Source organism: Vidua macroura, chromosome 3, assembly GCF_024509145.1.
Source record: "Vidua macroura isolate BioBank_ID:100142 chromosome 3, ASM2450914v1, whole genome shotgun sequence".
Taxonomy (NCBI): domain Eukaryota; kingdom Metazoa; phylum Chordata; class Aves; order Passeriformes; family Viduidae; genus Vidua; species Vidua macroura.
In genome coordinates this window covers 101128212-101150754 of record NC_071573.1, presented here as the reverse complement: position 1 = coordinate 101150754, position 22543 = coordinate 101128212, and the positions used below count along the sequence as shown (strand labels likewise).

The window sequence follows — 22543 nt, the reverse complement described above, 5'->3', positions numbered from 1 at the left end:
TAACATTTTATTTGGTTTGCAAATAAGATTTCCTTTTAAAGTAAAATGATTGTCAAATCAATGACTGACAAACTGTCACGTAAAAACTTTATAAAGCATTTTAAAGAGTTAAGGACTAAAATATGTATTTGTAGTGCACAATATTAAAATAAATATTACTTTTTGTATCCCTAAGTGCAAAATATAAAATAGTCACATACAACAAAATATTTCACCAAAGAAAGGAACACAAAAATTACTACTCTGCTCCTGAAAATAGGCAGATTTTATGTGACTTATGTGCTCACATCTCTTGAATTTAATAAGTGTGTGCTTACCCGTATGGAAGGTCATGCATGAGGTTATTACTCATACATACCAATCAGTTTCACAGGTAAATCAGTAGGAAGCTAGTTTGACCAGATATCTGAAATTTTCCATAATTTTTAAAGTATGAATTGCAATCAGAGCATTATTTTTAGGAATGGTTATTGCTTTTATCTGCAGTATTCCCCACTAAATGCTCTCTTTGAAGGCAATGTTTAGAAATTTTCGCTAGTCAAAATTCTACCTCCCTGTTTGTCACAGGGATGTTGTGGATATATTATCCCTAGGTCAACACTCATCTTGTTGCATTTTAATGAACAGTGTGAGCCCTTCTCATTTGCATAACAGCCGATGGTTTCAAATCCTGCTGGAGCTAACACCTTATTATCCCCTTTCATGAGAGTGCCTGGGTAGCAGTGACCTGGACACCTCACCATTGCCATTATTCAGTGGATGTCATAAGTGCTCAGAGCTTCTGAAAACCAGCCTGCATTTAATAGGTAGCTAAAAATACATAGGCCCAGGCTGCTTACAAACCAGAGCCCTTTAGCCTCCCACCCTGCCTGCATGCTGCTGTCTCCAGCTATTTCATTTTCTTCTTGGCAATAGGGGTTTGGAAGTGCTCTGATATAGAACTGCATCACTGTCACTTAGCAACCTTTGCCATGGTCCCTAAATGAAGTGTTTTATCAAGGAATTCATGTAAGTTTAGCATTTATAACCAAATCAGAGGGTTTTTCCCTCTGTCACCAGATAATTAAAGTATAATAACTAAAGTTTAAAATAAACCTGTGAGAACTTTGTGACAGAAATTAGGAAAAACTGATCTAAAGTTCTGCTGTGAGTTACTGAGATTGCATTTACCTGGATTTTAACCTTTTGTCTACTTGTTGTGAGAGGACATTGCTGAGTTGGGGTGCCTCCTGGGAATAATTGCCTTGGACATTGTACCTTGCCAGAGCCTCCATCAAGCCTTCACTACACTTAAAGTTTAGTACATTAAGAACAACTGTTGTGGGAGATTGCTTCCTTATATTTATGTAACTTTTAGGTTGGATGAATTTTAGCATTATGGTTTATTCCCCCTTTTAATATAAATAATAATATTCTCAAGCATACATGAGAAAATTTGGAGCAGTACAACCACATGAGAAACTCCTTAAGGTTTAGCAACGTACACTTGGAATATGCAACAATAGTTTTTGCATATACCAAGCCACTGACTATTTAAAACTACTGCCCAGTAGCCCTGAATGGCTCGAAATGGCTCATCTGCTGAACAGATTGTGGGTGACAGTCATCTCTTTGCACCTCTTGGCACTCCACCAGCAATCAGCGCACCCTTGGCTGCTTCTCCCTTGGCTGATGGAGACAGTTCAGGGTGGGGAGGGACACCGAGGTAGGGACGCATGTAGGTGGAGATACCCTGTGTTGTTGGTTTGGCAGCAAGGAGGGCCTCGAGGGGACCATGGATCCTGGATAAACAAACCAGGACTTCGGTGCTCAGGTTCAACAGCAAGGATGCAGCTGTGACTGAAAGCCAGGAGCTGGCAAAGCCAGCTGTAAGGGTACTGGTCCTGCTCCGCCCCATCCCTGGCTGAGAACTGCCCCGGAGCAGCCCTGGGAGGCACCAAACAGGAGACACAGGTGTGTCAGGATCTTGGAGTGATTTTTTTCCCACAAGACAGCACTAAAGAAGGAAATGAGAAGCGGCCTCTTTTGTGGCTGAGATTCACTCCGGAGGGCTGCTTCTTGCCTGCTGCTCCTATGTTGCAACACAGGAAATTTGCTTCTGCTAACACCTGGTGTTGTTTCAAACAGCCAGATGGTCCTAACCTCAGTCTCCGGTAATTGATGGCCTACTTGTCTAACCCTGTAACTATCTCTCGCTTTAGACACAGATGCTGCATCTCTCTAAATACCGTTCCACATTAAAACGTCCTACCTTCCTGTTTCACGTATCAATCAATGCAGTAATTCTTACAGAAACCAGCAATGGCCTGTATAAACCAGGAGACAGTGAGTGTAAGCAAGGAGAGATAAAATTATGCAGGCTTAAATTACAAACTGGATGTGTGGTTTGAAGGATTTAGACTCACATTGCAAAATTAGCTGGGAGATAACCAGCAAGCAAACAGACATCAGGCAGTGACCCCAAGAGCAAGTGTTAGCTCACACAAGCCAGTATGACCTGGTATGTACTGCTCTCTGTTACAGAGACTAATGCTAATTTGGTGCTTCTCTGCACCAGCCTAATCCACTGCTCCTTTTCAGCACATCCAAATAGCCTTATACTTGCAATACTTTTTTTTTTTCTGGGTTTTTCTGGTAGATGGTTCTCTTCTTCTAGTTGGGCTCTACTTGTAGGTGGTCTGTTACCACAGGGATGATGATGAGACATCCTACAGGCTACCACAGTATCATAAGGCATTAGCCTTCACGAGTCTGAAGGTCAGAAGCTTTTACTTGACAAATTAGGATCTGCCCCAAGCTCCCTGCTTCCTCTCAATCCTTGTTCTGAGCAAACTGAAGGCTGACACCTGGGGCCCTGACAACAGACTCAGGAAATGAAAGCTGATGTTACTGAGGCTACCAAGATGTTCTGTTTCCTGACATTAAATGGAGACAGTATTCTTCCATCTCTCTTGCTCATCAAGGATAAAACTTGACTGTCAGGTGTTCAGAAGCTGAGCCACTGCTGGTGGTTCAAATATCTTTCTTGCATGATCCCTCAGTTTCACATAGTAGCATCTGTAGGCATTAAAGCCTTGCTTTCAGGGCATGCCTGGGACAGAGGAACTGCCATCATCCCCTCCTTCTGCATGGAGACAAGGCACAAAGCACAGTGAAGGATTCACTCAGTCAACACAAGATTTCTGTGCCAGGCATAGACTGGATCCAGTTCCTTACTGGCAACCAGGTTTTTGCATTGGTATTTGTCCCTCCCTTTTAGGCAGGTGGTTTTGATCCTGCAATTTCTTTACATGTGGTACGTTACCATTCAGGTTCTCATCTGAATGAGATTATCCCATGCTCTCAAGTTCATTGATGGACACCAGGCATGTCACTTTGTAAGGTCTGCCCACAATTATATGATGATTACTATAACAATAAAGAGGTCAAGTATAGAATTGGGATGGACAGAGTAAAATTTATTTTACAGTTTCATACGACTTAGAAGCATAAGGTTCTTCTTACCTCTGAGACCATGTAACTCCCTAATGCATAACAAAATCCCAGGAGTACAGAGAGGGTTTGGGGGTGGAGAATCAAGAGGAACAAACAGGGAAAGTGACATTTTCGTTTAGGCAGTAAAAAAAAAAAACAGTAGATCAGATCAGCCACCCTTAAAAACACAGCCCTCATTTACAATAATTTACTAGGTCAAAAGAAATGGAAGTTATTCCATGCCAGTGATGAGCAGAAAAGCAGTGCAGAACAAGAGAAGAAATGAGGTTTGCAGAGAAGTGCAATACCTATGCAGGCTCTCAGGTTGTGCAGAGTGCATGAGAAAGCAATGTGTGTGTGAACAGCTGGACTGCTCCCTTAGTCACTGTAACTCCATACAATCTGTTACTGACACAAAACAATGTTTCCAAAAACCATCCCACCCTGTCGTACTTTGAGAAATAGAAATGTTTCTTGTTATTTCCATTCACACGATACATGGATCAGAAAAAAGTCCACAAAACAGGCCACTGCATTTTTACACAATATCTGGATCCATACAGGAAAGGAGTAGGATAATATGGAGTCTTCCTCTTTCTTTCCTCTTAGTAAATTCCCAATAAAGCTGCTTCACTTTCTGAGCCTCACATTTTTTCCTCCCAGCTTTTGTCTCTGCCAGCTTGAACTTGACAACTGAGAGGGGTAACTGGAAGGTCACACTTTAAGCATGATCAGTTGAATTTCTGCTTTCCCAGTGTACTTATTTGCTCTCAGGTATTTTTTTTTTTTTTCTACACACTTCGTTTTCCATATTTATCTCTAAGAAGCCTGTGCTAACAAAGGTTTTAGATTTTTCTGGCCTTGTTGCAGAACTGCAGCTTCTCTAACAAATTAATATTGCACACGCTCCCAGCAGACAGAGGTTCAAAGCAGTTCAGGACCAGAGAGTGCCTTCTCTTGAGACTGAACTGAGCTACAGATGAACTGAAGCACCTCCTGAAGCCATAGGAAGAGCTCAGCTCATCTCAAAGCCTCTGGAAAGAGACATCCCAATATCTGATTACCAGTCAGCTGGGACATGCATGAGGAAAGGAACCACTGCCAGACCCAAGCCCCAATTGGGCTCTTCCCAGGTACAGCACAGACATATCAGTGAAGCATCAGGGCATGAGCCCAGCCCTGGCACACAGTTGCCTGTCCAATCTCCTGTGACCTCAGCCAGAGCACCCAGCACTCACGCAGGCAAGGTCTGGGCACAGTGTGAGGGTCAGCAGAGGCCAGCAGTGCCCTGTGTGCAGGCAGGCTGCTGGACAGCGGCCAAGCGAGCTCGTTGGTGGGGGCGCCTAAAACGATCCCTACCCTTTACTGGGCAGCAATTTATCTGCACAGACATAGCCACGAGCTTGAAATATAAATAGTTGTATCTAGCAATGGGGAATGGAAACTGTCCTGGTCATTGGTTTTGATGTATTTATGGCTGGTTTTAACGTAAATCTAAGTTTTCAGTGCTAACGGTCCAAGCCTGTTGAGGATTCTCCCCTTCTGCCACCATATTTTGGCAAAAGTCAAAAACAAACACATTCACATCTCCTACCTCTTCGCCTCCAGTATTCTGAAGGGATGAAAGGGATCCTGAATTGGACAGAAATCTGTAGCACTCACTCTTCAGACTTCAGATTGCAGTCATAGCTGTGCATATCTGAGCAGCCATCCAGATGCTAATGGAGCTGATCCTGTGTCAATAAGATTAGAGAAAGGCCTCCACTATTTAATTTTTGGATATTTATTGCCTATAAATTGAAGGGCCAACACATATTGACATAGCAGGGGAAATATATTTTTTTGCCTGTGTTAACAGCAATGTTCTAAGATAAAGCTGTTATTTTAAAACCTGACTTATTTTTACTTTTCACTAGTGTTTTTAACTGTCCTGAAAAGAAGGATGTTTATACAATTTTGCAAAGAAACATGAACTGTTCTACTCCATTTACATTTCTTTGTTCCAAAATGTATTCCTCTTGTTGAGATTCCAGCAGACAAGGAAAGCAGACACAGCGGTTACTTTCCAATGTGAAACTTAAAACCACAATCTCCTGCTCAGAAAACACAGAATGAGTCACAGGAAGGGGCCACTTGCTTGCAAAACTCATTAAAAGCAAGGCAAGGCAAAATGGATTTCCTGTATCAATAAATAGATTGCTGGCAGTAGGCAGAACACCTGACAGTGCTGGAGGCTAAAAACCGGTTCAAGGGTAACCATTAGTAAAGTCAGATCAATTCTTCAGCTCAGAAGCTCTATCTCCCCAGTACACAGTTTTCTTGGAATTAGTTGGCTTCATCCAGCAGTGTTTAAGAATATGCATAAAGTTTCAGCTCGGGGAGGGATGAGTTAAACACTTGCTAAAATAGACTGAAAAATGATGACGTCTGTATTTATTCACTGAAGCAAGCTGTATTAAGAGGATGCATGCATGGTACCACCAAGGTGCAGATACTGCAGGTGAAAGCTTTGTTTCCCAAGTTCATGAAATAATAATAAAGAAGCCCTAGTCCTTACATAAGCTTAAAATTCAGCTGTAATAGCAACTTTGTTTTGCTGTTAGCAGTACTCCTTGGACACTTGAGCATAGAATTCCTTTTGTTCAATGTTATTCTCTTCTGTCTGGCAAATGAAGCCAAAATGGCCTTCTGATGTCTTCTGTGCAGCACAGACACACGGGATCTCAGGCTGCACTGCTTAGGGGGCATAAGGCAGAGCTCAGCACCCAACCCAGCACCACCCACGGTCAGCACAGGGTAGGAACAAGAAGGTGCTTTTTGGCCACATGTTCTGGTTTTGTTCCCTTTCTCTAGTTCCCCTTAGAAAAAAATTTAATTCTCATTTTGCCTTTATTTTTCTCCCTCACTTCCCAATGGCTGGAAAGGTCTCAATGAAGGTTTCTTCCCACAGCATCCAACAGCTGTAATTCCTCAGCACCATCTCTTGGCTCCCATTTATAAGTAGCCCTTTGACTGCATTTTTCCGAAATGCTACTGAACACAATGAGGGGCTGTATTTTACTGCAAGCACAGGAGTGAGACTACCTGAGGTCATGGCACTGTGAGTATATTCCCTTCACCACCATATTTTGCTGGACTTTTATGAAAAGAAGTAAAAAAAAAATAAACATAACACAAAGAAAAGCCTACTAAGAACAACCTTCAGACTTCACCTTTTCATGCATTCATAAAGAGCTGAAAGTTAAACTAGTTATATTTTTAGGCATTAGCACTTAACATCAACCATCTTCTATCTCTTGCAATGAACTATCCTGAGGTACTTGATAGCATATGCAATGCATATTGAATTAAGGCTATCTATTTATAACGAAAATGTAGTATGCAGGAAATACTCCCTACCTTCCCTGTGGCATAAAAAGATCCCCCCCAACAACTTTATGGTCTTTGCTAAGGAGCTTCCTCCCTCAGACTGCTGTATCTCTAGTGTTAATGGGATATTCCAGGAGCAATGAGTGTGTCCTCATAAAGTCTGGTTTGCTGATGCAAAAGCACAATTTCTCTGACTTTTAATTAAAAGGGCACCTTCATTTCCAAGTCTGTCTCCAGAGCTCCAGGCTAAATGTTTATACAAGGCAGAGACATACAGAAGATAGAGAAGACTGAAGAAGCAGTGACTGCAGGCTGCCCAAATATGGCTGCTCTTGTATTTTTAACAGAGAACTTGAGATGCCGCAGAGCCTTATCAACCCCAAACATCTTTGTTTTCAGACCAGCACACACACAGGCCTGGCACTATCACTGCACTGCAGTGAGTCTGCTCAGCAAACCTGGCAGTGGAAGCAAAAGGCACCACTGTGTTCTCAGGGACAGGAGGAAAAAAAAAGGTTATTGGCTTTTCCCCAGCAGGATGGCCTATGTCAAAGAAGAGAAGCCCCACAGAACAGGCTGTCTGGTCTCACTGCCATGGAGGACAACATCCCCATTCAAAACAGATGGACAGATTTTGCTTAGGTCACACTAGGAATTAGACAAAAGGAAGATTCAAAAAATGCTGGGGTGGGGTAGGATTCCTGATTCTTCCAATTTGCTCCAGTTCCCATCTGGTTGCTCTTGGCTCCAAGGGGCTGTTCCCATGTCCCAAAACAGCCAGAGCCCAGATCCTGGCCCCATCTCCCTCAGTAAACTTAAATCTTTCAGTTTTAAAAGGCTCTGGGTAAAACACTGCAGCTGAACAGCAAAAATAATATAAGTTATACTGGATAGCCCCCGTAAGAAACAGGTAGTGGAAACTGGAGATACAAAAGCCATGGTTCAGCAGTTCTGCAAAAGCACTCTGCCATGATCAAAGAATACAGGAAAATAGAAAAGTCAGGAAAAAATTTATTTTTGCCTTTATTACAATATATATTTCAACCCTTGTTGCATTCAGCAGATCAAAATGAAGTGTTAAAACTATTTTCATCACCGCAGTAGCACATACATATACAGAGTAAACACTGTATATAAATAGGCTTTCAAATAATAACAAACCATATCTACAAAAAAAAAAAAAAAAAAAAAAAAAATACCCAATACCTCTTTCTCCTCCTTCCCCAAATTACAGCAGTAACATTTTATCTTCAGCATAACTAATGTCACAAGTACAACATTCATTCCCTCTCATGACCCAGCTAGAGTGGTGTGGTCATCAGCATCAAGAAAATAAACATTAGCCACTCCTCACTGCTGCATATTCTAGTTTCTGTGTATTGTATGAATAGAATATACTGTGATTTAATGTGTCAGCATACTTATGTTAACATATTCTTTCTGTAATAAAAATCAGCATGACACTGCAAGCAAGGTTGATTTTTTTCTTTCACAGAAAGAGTAGCAATTTTTTAAACCATACATCTTTCTTCTACATGAATTAACAAAGCAGTTTAAATATTATGCTAAAATTATTCAGCTACCAAATCAAAATGTCTTACACTTTCTGAAAAGGTATGGTGATGTTTCTAGCAGGTCAAATCCTTGATTTTCATGTAAGTGTCTTTTTAGTCAGTAAATTTGATAAAAGTTACAGCAACACACATTCCTGACACTGTTCAGCTAGATTTCAATTTTGGATACAAAAGGGGATGCAGCAACTCGGAATTGAAGTGCTGAACGTCACAGAATCACAGAAAAGTTGGTCAGAAGGGACCCCTGGAGGTCATGCAGTCCAACTTCAGCCTTAAAGCAGATGGTTACCAACATTAGATCAAGTCAGCCATAACTCTGTTTAACCAAATCTTGAAAAACTGGGACAGATTCTGCAGCACCTCAGGGTTACCTGTACCAGCACTGCACTGTGGCCACAATCTGACAATTACAATAGTTCCTCATTCACACTGATTTGGTTTTAAACACTAAAGGCAACAAACAACCCTGGACTGCCTATTTATTAAGTTATACTATATATTTATTAAGTTATATCACAGACTTTAATTGTGGAGAACATTCAGGGACCATCTTTTCTGGTGGGAGTTGCTGTGTGTAGCATCTTAGGAAAATAGATTTTAACTACTGTTAAGGATAAAAACCACAAAACTGACAGCCTCTCACTGTTTTATTTTATATATTTTACATAATAAATGGCTTGAAGTAGGCCTTTATCAAAACTGAATTTAAACAGGATGCAGCTAGTCAATCCGTCCATTTATTCAATCATTAATGACAAGTATTAATAGATAATTAAAGGGAAGTGTGGCTACATTTAGAGATGCAACCATCTCAGTTTGGCAATATGCAATCCCCACTGACTGTCTTTCAGAAAATCCACCCCATATTTCCTACACCTTGAAGTAAAAAGATATTTGCATTTTCTTGAAACTTTCAAGAGAACACAATCAGTTCTGGCGTATCAAACATTTATTTCTTCCTCTTTGTGTCCTGATATGTCCAAAGCAGATATTTACCTTTCCTGAAGCAGCAACGTTCCTGGAAAAGGAAGACTTAGGGAGGGCTCTCCACTGCACACTGCTGCTATGTAAAGCATTGCACTTGTTCTCATTACTATTGAAGGCACAGAGAAATCATAAATTGGCCCACTAAGATTCCAGATAAAGTCTTCAGTAGTAAAACTCAGAAAACCCCTACCAGAGAGTTACCATCCTATCTACACTGCTATCACTCTTGACATGCAAAACCAGAATTTGTTGTTACAGAACAAATGTGATACAGAGCAGCCATTTCCAAATTTCTGGGTGATAACTAACCATAATCACATCTTAAAATTTCTGCTGGACCACTCTGCCTTCCTGTTATTAAATTCTTAAGTGAAAACACTACAAAGCAGCTGCAAAACACGTACTATAGCCTCAGATCACATGCTGGCAGAGACCACAGCTTGTGAACCACCAGTGTAGTCATACTGAAATACAATGTACATAACAACCCATGATGCCATTTTCAGCATTTCAGAGAGCAATTAGACTTTTCAGTGTATTTCCAAAGGAAGAAGAAAGTTTCTTTCCTAATTACAATACATTTGAAATCATTTGGCATGTGGGCACTTGGAGTCCATATTTCAAGTACCACATTGTGTAAAGGCAGACCATTTGGAAAATGTTATCAACTGATCCACAGTATTGCTTTTAGTGCACACAGTTCAGTCTTAAGGCTGTCAAAAGCACTATCTACAGCTTTTGTGTCTGGATAAATAAGGAAAAAAAAAGAAAAAAGAGGAGATTTCATTACCTTCAAGGACAGTAAATTGCACTAAAAGTATCCATTCTTTATGATACAAAACAAAGCAAAAAAATCCATACAGTAAAAACCTGAGATGCATCATTTACCAGCATCAAAATTCACATTTTTAAATAATATTTCAAACAAAACTATTCCATTTTGATAAAATCCTTACTATCTTTGGCTCAGTAAAAAATCTTCAACCTCAGCACACTGTGTGTGGGAAAGATGTCTTTACTGAAAATCACCCACTTCAGTAAGGTGGGCACTATCCACAGTGGCCTGTATTTTCCACTTGAACACTTACCTCGATCCAAAAAGCTACTCTTGAAGCATGATAGTTCTCAAACTGAGAAAGACTGGAAGAATCTGGCCATCCTATTTAATTTACTCTCTATTTAAAATGCACATAATTTATTTCTTCAGAAATGTCCCATGTCAAAACAGGCTGGAATAAATCAAACACAGCTCAATTGGTTTTCACAGCTACACGGATTTACATCTGCTGAGAATCTAGACCAGTAATTAACTCTAGACCAGTAATTAAACAAACAGTTGTTGGTCAAGCAAGGAGAGAGGGGAAGAATCATTTGCTCCTTCAGAGAGCAGAATTTTGACATATAGGTTGCAATCCCTGTCTGTGACACCAGATAATGTCAGGAATGGTGAGCACCTTCAGCTCCCTTGCTGGCAAGGGGTTCTGACAAGATGGAAGATGGTTTCAGTGATGCAGAACAGACATGGAATCACTTTACAACCTTATGGCATGTTTACCTGCAACCCTAACATCACTGCACTTTTAATTGACCTTATATAATGAAAGTGCATGACAAAATTTGAGGAACTGAGAGAGGACCTAGAAAAGCAACTCCTATTTCTAGCAAGACTCCTCTTGTCTGGAAACCTGACTAAGTATGAAAAAGCATTCCAAGTTTGCTCACAACAGCAGAATACAATGCTCACAACTTCACAGATTCCAACTGAACTGTCAACAGCAAAAGCCAAGTGGTGTCCTTTCAACACAAGCCAACCCATTCTTTGAGGTGAGACCAACAATTTGGAGATGGGGTTAAGGTGAGGCTGGATGTACATCCTGAGTTTCAAACGGTGGCAGAGGTTCTCTCCAGTAGGTGAACTGGCTGTAGGTGTCAGAACAAGGAAAATCTGAAGAATGACTTCTTTTCAGCAAAGGGAAAATGTGATCTACCACTTCACAGAGTCTGACATAGCTGGAGAAAAAAAAAAAAAAAAAAAAAAAAAAGAATGCTGAACCATTTCATTTTCATTTTTTCATGTCCCAAACCACTCATGCATGACTACATTTACAGACAGACAAAGTGGGCAAGTCACCGTCCTCAAAGGAATAAAACTGAATTTAATTTTGGTGCCCAGCTTCCAGAAAGAATTCACAGTTAGGATAAGAAATTCATTCTAATCCATTCATTCCAACAAATGATACTTACCTAGTGAGAGACAGATGCCATTTTACACCCAGATCATCTGCTAAAATATTCAAGCACCACATTCTGCTTCTCCATTTCTGTCCAGCTTGGCTCAAGCAGCTCCCTGCTCAGCTGATTATTCATATTTTATACACATATGGCTCCCCTTCAATTAAGGACACCAGCACTTAATATTACTAAAAGCCATTTCAGTGTTAGGGGTTACCAGTGCCTAAGCATCTTCCTGGAAGCACTTGACCCTCTCTTCAGATTTTGTTTTCTGGTTCTTTTAGATAAGAGATCCAGGAAAAGGAAATTTTGAAAAGGCCAGGAAAAGGCAGATGGTGTCAGCAAACTAGTGAGTCTCTTTTTTATGCAGACTAAATCATCCACTTCTAAATCTTTTACATTATTAAAGTAGATGGAATATTTTATATTAAATACAAAAAAAATCTTTTTGTCAGTTTAACTGAAGGGAAGTGGAAAGTCTGTATTTTATTCTAAATCTTTTTTTGTTTTGTTTGAAGCATTCAAAACAATCTTTAATTACTGAAGTTGAATAGATCTTTGGGCAACTTGAGTCGTAAGTTACAGCAAATTCATGTAGTCCATCAAGTGTTAGGGATAAAAGATTACTTACGATGAGATGTTTGTCTTTGCATGTTCTTGTATAAGTTCTCCTTTGGGGTTAACTGTAAATATCCTGTTTAAAGAAACCCCGACTTGTTTGTATGAATAAACATCCTAAAAAGAATATAAAAAAGAAAAATAATGATTTTGCCTTTGCAAATCCATGTGTAATCTTGCTGTAATATATTACAGCTAGAACATATTTACACAGAACTGGTACTAAATTCACCTAGTTATTGTGTGCCTGGAATTCTCCATTATGTTACAAATGAGGTCAATCTAATGAAATGTTCATGAAACAGACAATTTGCTGCTAGATAAGAAGTTTGCCACAATTTTTAGCAACTTCCCTTGACACAATAATAACATTCAGTGAAGAACTAATGACATCTGGTATAAAAGCACCTTCATTTTTCTTTCAGAGAATATTTGATGTCCTGTGTGCATTGTACCAAGTATGTTACAACAGTTACAGAGGTTAAAATGTAACTTACATGTAAATTTTTTAAGGACAAGGTCACAAAATTCATAACAAATATGCCTTTACTAAAGCCATCACTCAGCTCCTGAGTTCAGATTTGTGGCATATTCATATGGCATACTCCATGTCAGAGCAAGGGGAAAAGGAGGGAAAGCAAGAAATACATGCCAAAACTGCAGCAGTGAGCCCCATCAGGTAATGCAGATACAACTATGGGAAGTACAAGTAGAAGTCAGAATTAAGAATGCATTCTACGAAATTCAGATTGTTAAAGAAAACAATAAATAAGTTTTGATCTGCTCTGAAGAAAAGCTTGACAAAACCGAAGTTGAAAACATCTCCCAGAAGATCAGAGCAAAACCAATTTCCATTTTGCTAATATAAATCATGGTTTTAAAAACCAAGATGGTGAAAAACTGGAATGTTAATGAAGCAACAAAGTTTATTTTTATTTCTATATTGTAAAGACTGTTCAAAAAATTAAGTAACTGAACAAAAGCAAAGAGCAGTCACTTCAAGAATTTAGTATCATGGCAGTCCACACATTGTCTGCACCTGTAACACCCATGTGTACAGAAATTTCCCCAAGTTTTTTCTTGGAAAAAACAATCGAAACCAAACTAAACAAATCAAAACATAACAAAACAACAAAAAAACAACTTCAAAAAAAAACCCCACCAAAACAGAAAAACAACAGAAAACCCAGAGCAGAAAATTGAGAAAGCTGTGATCCTGAGCTATACAAAACCTGTAGCATGCTACACACCTGAAGCCTGCACTCTGGCAGCAAGCATGAGAATAAGCTAACAGTAATTACTTTAGAAACAGTAACTGTCTTACTTGAAATAATATTGAAATAAAATCATTATTTTAATGCATGTTTTCCTGAGGTTCAAAAAAAATGGAACCAGAGGTAGTTATTATCTATAATACAACATCACAGAAGTTTTTAAAATGTTATTTCATAATCATTGTTTAAAAGTGCTTCAATAATGGAAACTAAACTGCCTCAAATATAACAATTCAATAAAGCAATGTAAGCTCTGACACAATGCTTTTAAAGAAGGGATAATTACATGCCAGGGTCCCGCGTCAGCCCAAGCCCATGAGACTGTTTCCTTCTCTAGATGCACAACATTATTCTTTGGTCAAGGGCAGAAGGAGGAGCCTTCTATAGTCCAAAAATCCAGTCTTCCAATGAGTGACAGAGATCTGTCTTTCCTTTTCTATGTCAAGTATATCACTTTCCATTATGAAGCAGAACCTTTTTGACTTCGATGGGATGTTCAAGGTCTTTTGAGTGTACTTTTGAGTGTAGTTTGAAGTAAATCCCACCAACATTAATCTGAAATATTTTCTGCCTGCCCACAGTTATCTCACTGACACTGTATCTGTGTGGATTAAAATGAGATCACTGTTTCTTCACAAGCTTAACTGCTAATTTATGCAGATATAACATAGTTACTTTGCTGCTCTTCCATCTCTAAATCCTACATCATGGTATTTTTGAGGAAGAACTTTAATACTTTCTTTTTTACAGGACCTAATAAAATGCTCCTAATTCTCATTTAAAGCTTCTAGGTTCCAATACAACAGAACCATGAAATAACAGCAATGTTTCTATTCTCTGCAATAGAAATAAATTCAGCTATTACTTACAGCAGGTCTGTTTCCAAAAGCAGCATAAAAGGGTTCCGTGTTAGGATAAAACAAATTCTTGATGTCTGTCAAACACTGAACTTTAAATTTTTCTGGTTTCTTTTCTATGACCTCCCTGAAAAGATAAAAAAGGGAAGCTGAATAAGTACACATGAAATACACCAAAAACCATTTTATCTTCTTTATTCAACATTTTCACCTAGCTAGATACTACTGCATAGCATCCACCTTTCTCCAATAAATCTTTTAGAAGTCAGATTGCCCATGAAGACAAAACAGTATTCCCAAGCTTATATAATGGGCACAGTAAATAAATCCTCTGAAACAAGGTAACTTCTATTGAAATCTATATCACAATGATGCTACAGAGCAAGGATAGTGGATTACAGGGAGTAGCTGCTAAATCAATCCTTATGAGGAATAAACTCTTACCAAGTAAACTGCCTCCTGAGAACTGCAGAATGATTCTAGATTATATTAACCCTCACTGTTTATGGTGCTTTTTAAAAAAAAATTTATTTTTAAAAGGATTGCAATCCTCTAGCACCATATGTGCTAGAAGCACCTCAGCCTGTTAAGACAGAATTACAGTCAGGTTCTCCACCACTGCTAATTAGCAAAAGTTAAGGAATAAAGGAATCTTCTATTTCTCTTCAGCTGCTTCCTGCAGAATAGAGAATTCATTAATGAACACAGGAGTTAGCTCATCTCTGGGCAAAAGCCCTTTCACAACAGCTTCTCTTGGCAAGAGGACTGAACAGGTGGCAGAGTCTGGAGTTCCCATAACATAGGAAGATGCCAGCATGACACAAAAACACTTAAGAAGCTCAGAATCCTAGATCCTAGTACCAACACAAATGTCAAAGAAGATGTGAATAGTACAGAAGCTTCATGGGAGTAAAGCAGCCCTTTGGAAGAGCAGATCCATGTATAAATCAATGTCTGAGAATGTGCAAAAGATGAATAAAACCACCTTTCCTCAGTCTCACATACACCTGATCTCAAATCTACAAGGATTAAATTTATGGATAGAACAGTGAAGTCATTTATTGCCCATACACCTCAGAAGTTACAACAGTGTACACTGAAAATGGGCATTCCTTAGTCTAAACAAGATACCAAAAGGAGTATAATTTTAAATGTACTTCTAGATACAAGGAGCATAAGATAACAGCAACTACCTTTCACTGCATTTAATAATCAGTCTGAGAAGTGCACTGTAATACCTCCATGGTTTCTTATATTTAGAATGTGACTGGTAAGACAGCCTGTAACATGTCACTCAATCAGGAGAACATCTGAAAATCCTTCCATTAAAAATTCGAATGAAATATATCTTGTCACAGCAGCTTTTAACAGCTTAAAATATTTTCAGTAATCACTTGACATGCTTCGCTGAATTAGGCAGAAGGTACAATATTAATAATCTGTGCTGTTATTATTCACTCACCACAGTTCAACACCTAGAAAAGATAACATTGTCCTCACAGAATCCCAGAGTGCAGTCAGGCATATAAAAAGTTAAATTCACTTTCACATGAATTTCTTCAAAACCATCAAGAAATAACTTTCCACAAAAATATACTTATGCCAGCTGGAACACCTTACAGGTAACAAGATGATCACTATATCCACATTTGTCCCATAGCTAAATATGAACACACAATGTTAAACACATGAAGTCACCAAGCAGTACCTACTGGTAAACAGTGAACACACCTGTGCCTTAATATACAGCTAAGATATAAACTAGGCAAAAACCAGATATTGCATAACTACTGAATTTTGGTCTAACAAAATTTCTTCTTATTTAAATTTGCACCAATATGTAAAAAAAAAAAAAAAAAATTAATTATTTCAAGCACTCCCACTTGAAAAAGCTGATAATTCAGCCTCCACCAACCTCAGAGTTTCCTTCTCTGTAAAAGCGAAATTGCATTACCTGTGAAGAGCTGAGAATAGGCTGCTTGGACTCAGCAAAACTGGCCCTTGAGGCAGCACAGTTCCTCTTTCATTGACCCAGTGCAAGTATCCTCTGGTCATGCCTGCCATTCCAATAGCTCGTGCTGAGCAGTACAGAAATTTATATCCATTTCTGTGAGCAGATATAAAAGAAGAAACTACTGTAAAAATAAAGCAGGTGTTTAGATAGTAATAATTTTGAGGGTTTACTTTTACATGAATCAAATCATGGCTGTTAAATAATATGTTTAACCCAGACTTAATTTAAAAGGAGTAAAAACACTTATGCCAGAAAACTGGATAATTAAAATCCATCTAGCCCTGCTACATTTAGTAATTTCACCTAAAGAGGGCTCATTTATCTCTGCTCCTCTCCGGACTTATGACTCCTTATGGTTACCCTTCCACCCCTGTGCTGTGGAACCACTGTCATTAGAATTAACTGAAATGACATCTGCAAAGAGGAAAAAAAACACTTGACATAAAGCAGACAATGGTGTATTGGCCTTTGTTATATTAACAGTGTTGCATTCCTGCTTCTCAGGCCTCTGCAAAAAAAAGATGTCCAGCAGCAACATATTTTCTCAAGCTGGAAGAACATTAGCTTCAAAACACAGTATGAGAACTAATTTTTAACTTGACACTGAAATGGAAGTTTTGGTGTAAGTCACAAGTTGCCTTTGATTCTGTTCATGATAAAACAGAATCCTATCTGATATTAGTTCAACTTAATAGCAGCTTACTTTCCAATTCCTATTAATAATTACTTCTCATAAAATAAAGAAATACTGTATTCAGTGCACACATGGTCATTAGTTCTATCTATTAAGCATTTATATGGTGTTCAGCTGTAATATCTAGCCACGACATAATTATCTCAGTAATTTGAAAACCAACATGACTCAAATCTATTTTTCCCCTATGTTTATGATCATCAAAGCCCTAACAACTGATAATGCTAGCAGGCACAGAAATAACAACTGCAATTAAAGAAATTAATTAACATTTTCACCAAATGTAATGCAGAGGTTATAAAACTCAGCATGTGAATTCCCAGGCTGTCCTGTCTTTTCTGTGAACACGTTTGTCTAACTTGCAGACAAGTGTCTCTGGCATAATTTAGATTCTAACACCCATAATTTATAATTCATCATCCATGTAAAACAAAAAGCATTAAACGAACCTTAGCATAACTCTAGTACAAAGAACAAATCAGATTAACTAAGAGGAGAGTTGTGATGTGTACCAGAGCCTCTTCAAACATTTATATTAATTTAAATATATAAAAAAAAGCTGACATTCTTGCAATAAAAGAAAACAGCAATCACTAATCCTCCTTGTAAAAATTAAAATCAGATACTCCATCTGACCCCATTCAGACATCAATTCATTTTTCCTCATTTCCTTTTTTTCTCTCAAGGGGTAATTACAAAGATCCCCATACTCTGTCTTTGATCTTCCAGTGTACAAAATGCCTTGACTACATTGTAAAATGTATCCAGGGAACCTGTACTTTTGCACTAGCCTTGCTCACCTAGAGGCATTCCCACACACCACCACACATGAGCTGGTACAGTCTAATTGTTTCTCTCCTGTTCATCTTCATCAGAGGAAACATCCCCATTGTTTTGGAATGAATAGGTCATATCTGGATAGAATGTTAATGATATTAACTGACCTAAAGAATAGCTGATATACTGTTTCCTGATACTTCTTCAAGAGCTAATGGGAAAAAATATTTTTTTCTAAACATGATTAGATCCTAGGTATATTGAGCTGTTTTTTGAAGATGCCCATCTTTCTTCAAGAATTACACAGGATGTAAAAGCCACAAGTAAATATGATGAATCCAAGTCCCTGCTCCAATGGCATGGAAGGTATTTATTACTGTGGACCAGCAGACATCAGTGCAGGTCAGTTACTGGGCTATAATACAGCAGGTTGCCAGGTTAAAGGCTTTTCCTTAGGCCCTTCACAGCATGGTCCTTGTTGACTTCCAATAATTTTAAATTGCATTTTAAGCAACTTTTACTTATCACTTGCTCTCAAAACTAACCAATGACATAAATATTTTAAGATTGATCCTTCCTTACCCTGCAATTTAACAATAGATTAGCAACACTTACATACAGAAATAAAAGAAATTATACAATGAGCAGATCATCATCAATGTCTTTGAAGCTCGTTATTTATACAAGTAAAACAACAATAGTATTAGTAATGAGTACCCAAAATATATAGATTTCTCGTCAAGATAAGACATTGTGCTGTGGTTTAAGGATGAGATTTACCTTGCTTGACTAGAAGCCCGATGTTTAAACAGTTCAAATCAAAACTGTTTCACTGAACTCCCTTTCTACTCAGTGGAAAGAAAGGGAACTCCCCCAAACAGATTCATTCCATAAGTTCTAGGTTCCATCCCTACACAACTCCAGGTAAGTCAAGTTAGCAAGAAGACTTCCAACTACAGTGACAACCCTGGGCCACAGTCTTTATGCATTTCTTCAACAAGGAGTGAAAGGAAGGTATATTAGCATCTTATGTTCCATTTTCTGCAACTGCAGAACTCATTTAAATTACTGCAGTCTTGGGAACTATCTGTATCTGTTTGGGCTGGTTGAAGGGCAATCACCACTCAGATAGGGGGCTTTTGCTTTTGTTATCACAAAGCAGGTTTTGCTCTGCATATCATGCAGGAGACATTAACGTGTAAGCATTACTGAAGTGACAAGAAATTGATGAAATTGTCACCCTTAAGAGAAGCCTGGAGAAATTTAAATTTATATGCGCAAATGAATAAACACAAGCCACAGATGCATGAACACATTTACTGAATACTCACTGGCTCACTTTATGGTACAACTTCGCAATCCCTTGGTGTGTCCAGTCTTTGCCAAGGGTTGGCAAAATATGACCTAAAGTATCTGACCTGAATAAAGGAAAAACAATATAACTGAGCTGAAAAAAACCCATACTTAATAATAACAGTCAAGTCTAATACAAATCCCACTAACTTACTTGGGTAGCTGCAAACGAAAAGAAGTAATTCTGTAAGGGACTGATTGTCATCAGAAGAGAATTAGTTTATTTCCCTTTTTTTTTAGATAGAATGACATGCTCATACTTGGCCATGTTGATTAAATTACTCCTGTGCCCCGAGATGGATAAACTTGCGCCCTAAAGGTAATACAGACCATCACTCAGACATCTAGGAGGCCACCAATGCTAAACATACTTTTTGAGGTTTACATTGTCTTCCAAATAAACAAAACATACCCATAATGGAACTTTATGGGAAATTGAAAGTATGACGTAAGTCACAGTCTAGCTTACTTCAAACTAACTTCTCCACATTAAGCCAGGAGTTGGTCAGGTGTAAACTAATTTGAAATATTTGTTTTAGCTTCAATATATTTCCTGCTTTATATGACAGAAAATTATTTACACTATAATAACAAATAGTGCAAATGAGCATCTTGCTTGACAAAGCTCTGTACACAGCAGAAAGTCCACACCCTGAATAATTTGTATCTTAGAGGAAGAAATATTGGGCAGTGGCTTACGATGGATTTGCATTGGCATTGTAAGGTGAAGTGATTCAGTAACTCTAGGCAGATCAATAGCAGAGAGAATAGATCCCACTCACTTTACTGAAGCTTAAGAAAGCAAAGTGGGGAGAGGTGTTAATTTATGTTGGCACCAAATGGGAAGTTTGACATACAATGGATAAACCACAAGAAAGAAGAGAGTTTCCATTTAAATCAAGTATTTTAATTTCCCTCAGATTGTTCTTGAAAATTATTTTTCCTTCTTCTTTTTCCTAAGTAGATATAGCTAAGTTTGATTTTGAAAGAAATTGATTTCAAAACAAATTAAACATCTCACTTCAAAAGACAATGCTTGTATTTTTATTTCATGTTTTCCCTGTTCCACACACAATTGTTTTCCCCAGTGTTAAATACACTAAATAAACAGAAACCAGCCAGTCAGTGAATCATTTTGGTCACTCCAAAATTATGAGTTTTACCCAAAGTACTAATCTGAAACTTTCCATCAGATTCTAGTTCTGACATGGATTTTGCAGTCTAATCTTCTAATAATGCCTAACACTGATTCCAGTGAATGCCATTTAAAACAAAATTCACATGTTTCTTCTTTTTAATTACTCCTTCATTTTTAATTACTCTTTTAATTACAACCTACTTCATGAGTGTCATGAAAAGGTCAGAATGTTGCAGAAGTCCTCCAATACTGCTGTAAATATTATCATGAAACACCAACAGGTGACAAATAATGGGCACATATGACATGTGTCTATTAAATTAAGAATTCAACTAAAGATTGTTGTATTGTATTGAAAGCCAGATCTAAAAATTAAAAAAAAAAAAAAAATTAAAACCAACCAAAAAAAACCACCAAAAACAAGAAATAAAATGTCTCAAAACACTTGTATATGAAGATTCTGTGATTAACGTTCCTTGTTAATTATGTTTCCTTTAAACTAAAGAGGAAAATCCTTGTATATAAAGTCTGTCCCTGTTCATGAACTCACCGTGTGATTGTTCCATCAATATCAGAAATAACAACTTTATCATCCCAATTCCATAGGTAAATGGTGCCTTCACAGCGGCAAGTGCCTTGATACTGGGTCGTAACACTAAAGGTCACATCATTGGGGCCATTCTTGAGCTTTAAGCTTTTCTGCAAGACATTACCAGCAAGGTGATCAACAAACTAAGCATGTGAAATGGACACAGTGTAAAAGTTGCACATGATCATTGCCTTGGAGTATGTGCCTCAGGGAGATTTAACCTTGGGGGAAAAATAATCTGTGGTGCAAGTTGTATGCTGCAGGAAGCAAAGTAGCAGCAATGACACGAACTGATGAAGAATGAATTTTGCAAGGAGCGAGGGGAATGCAATGAGGACCTGAGCCGGACCGGTGCCAGTGCCAACAATCAGGTATGCTGCTCTCCTGTCCTGACCACCCATCCTGATGCAATGGAGACCAAGTCATGGATCTGGAGGGGTGGCGGAAGGCCATGGAATAGAAAAGTAACATGTATCTACGAAAGGATAGGATAGTAGTTAATGAAATACATGTTTGGTATAGAGATGATTTAAGAATGCAGTTAAATTGAATCTGTGGGTAAGGAGAGATTTTGATAATGAGAAATAAATACAATGGAACAGTTAGAAGATGTATCAATTATGTGGGAACTGAGTTAGATAAAAATGGTATGGAATGGGGTGGAAATTGTATTCTGTCTGGCTGAGCTGGAGCTCATTTCCCCACAGCTGCCCTCACAGTGCTGTGCTTTGCACTGGCAGCTAGAAAGGTGTTGGTGCTTTGGGTACTGCTGAGCAGCGCTGGCACAGCACCAGCACTGTCTCTCCTACATTCCTCGCCCACCAAGGGGCTAGGGGTGGACAGCATTGTGGGAGGGGGCACAACCAGGCCAGATAATCCACATTAACCAAAGGGGTACTCCATACCATACATCAGCTTAGACATAAGAGTTAAAGAAAGGATGAGGAACAAGGGGCATTTGTTATTTTACAATGTTTGCCTCTCAGAGCTGAAGCCCTGTTTTCTGCGAAGTAGCTGAGCATCAGTCACTGGTGGGAAGTAGAGAATATGCTTGTTTTTCTCTTTGCTTATCGACCTTCTGTTCTCTCTCCTGTCCCACTGAGAAGGGGAGTGACAGAGTGGCTTGGCTTGGCATCCAACCAATCAACTCAATTTGGTCACACTGAATTTTATTGCTTTTAGTAGAGGTATTCTAAATAACAACAGCAGAGGCTTACCCTGTGTGGTATATACTAGGCATTGATTTATAGAACAGAAAAAAACAAATACAAAAAAAATCTGTTTCACAATCAGGTACATTTAAAAAAATCCCCAAATTTTCACATAAACAGTAACAAATGATGGAATGGGAACCATCTATGGGCGTTTCCCACTCTGAAAGGCAGATACATACACAGAGAGAAACGTGAGTAACATGAAGTTCCATAAACTGTAATTAAGACCTTTTCTAGGAGGATTTGTGTTCTACAGTATTTTATCTCTTTTGTACAATAATGGACCTCTCACATCACACGAACTATTACCCTTCAGCCTACACTAGCTATCCTTAACTCTCCCACTTTGTACCCTTCACTGTCTCCTGTGCCATTTAGT

General features: G+C 38.5%; 1 protein-coding gene across 2 annotated transcripts in view; it reads right to left on the bottom strand.

Annotated features, from left to right (window-relative positions):
* Nucleotides 1-7834: 7834 nt before the first annotated feature.
* Nucleotides 7835-22543, bottom strand: part of LPIN1 (lipin 1) — a 48858-nt gene continuing 34149 nt past the window's right edge. For both annotated transcript variants that reach the window (XM_053973353.1, XM_053973354.1), the window contains exons 15-20: nucleotides 20912-21060; nucleotides 19202-19288; nucleotides 16340-16492; nucleotides 14398-14512; nucleotides 12268-12371; nucleotides 7835-11414 (exon numbers count right to left, since the gene is read on the bottom strand). In XM_053973353.1, coding sequence (XP_053829328.1) covers nucleotides 11255-11414; nucleotides 12268-12371; nucleotides 14398-14512; nucleotides 16340-16492; nucleotides 19202-19288; nucleotides 20912-21060 — 768 coding nt within the window. In that variant the 3' untranslated portion in view covers nucleotides 7835-11254. The remainder of the gene's footprint in view (nucleotides 11415-12267; nucleotides 12372-14397; nucleotides 14513-16339; nucleotides 16493-19201; nucleotides 19289-20911; nucleotides 21061-22543) is intronic.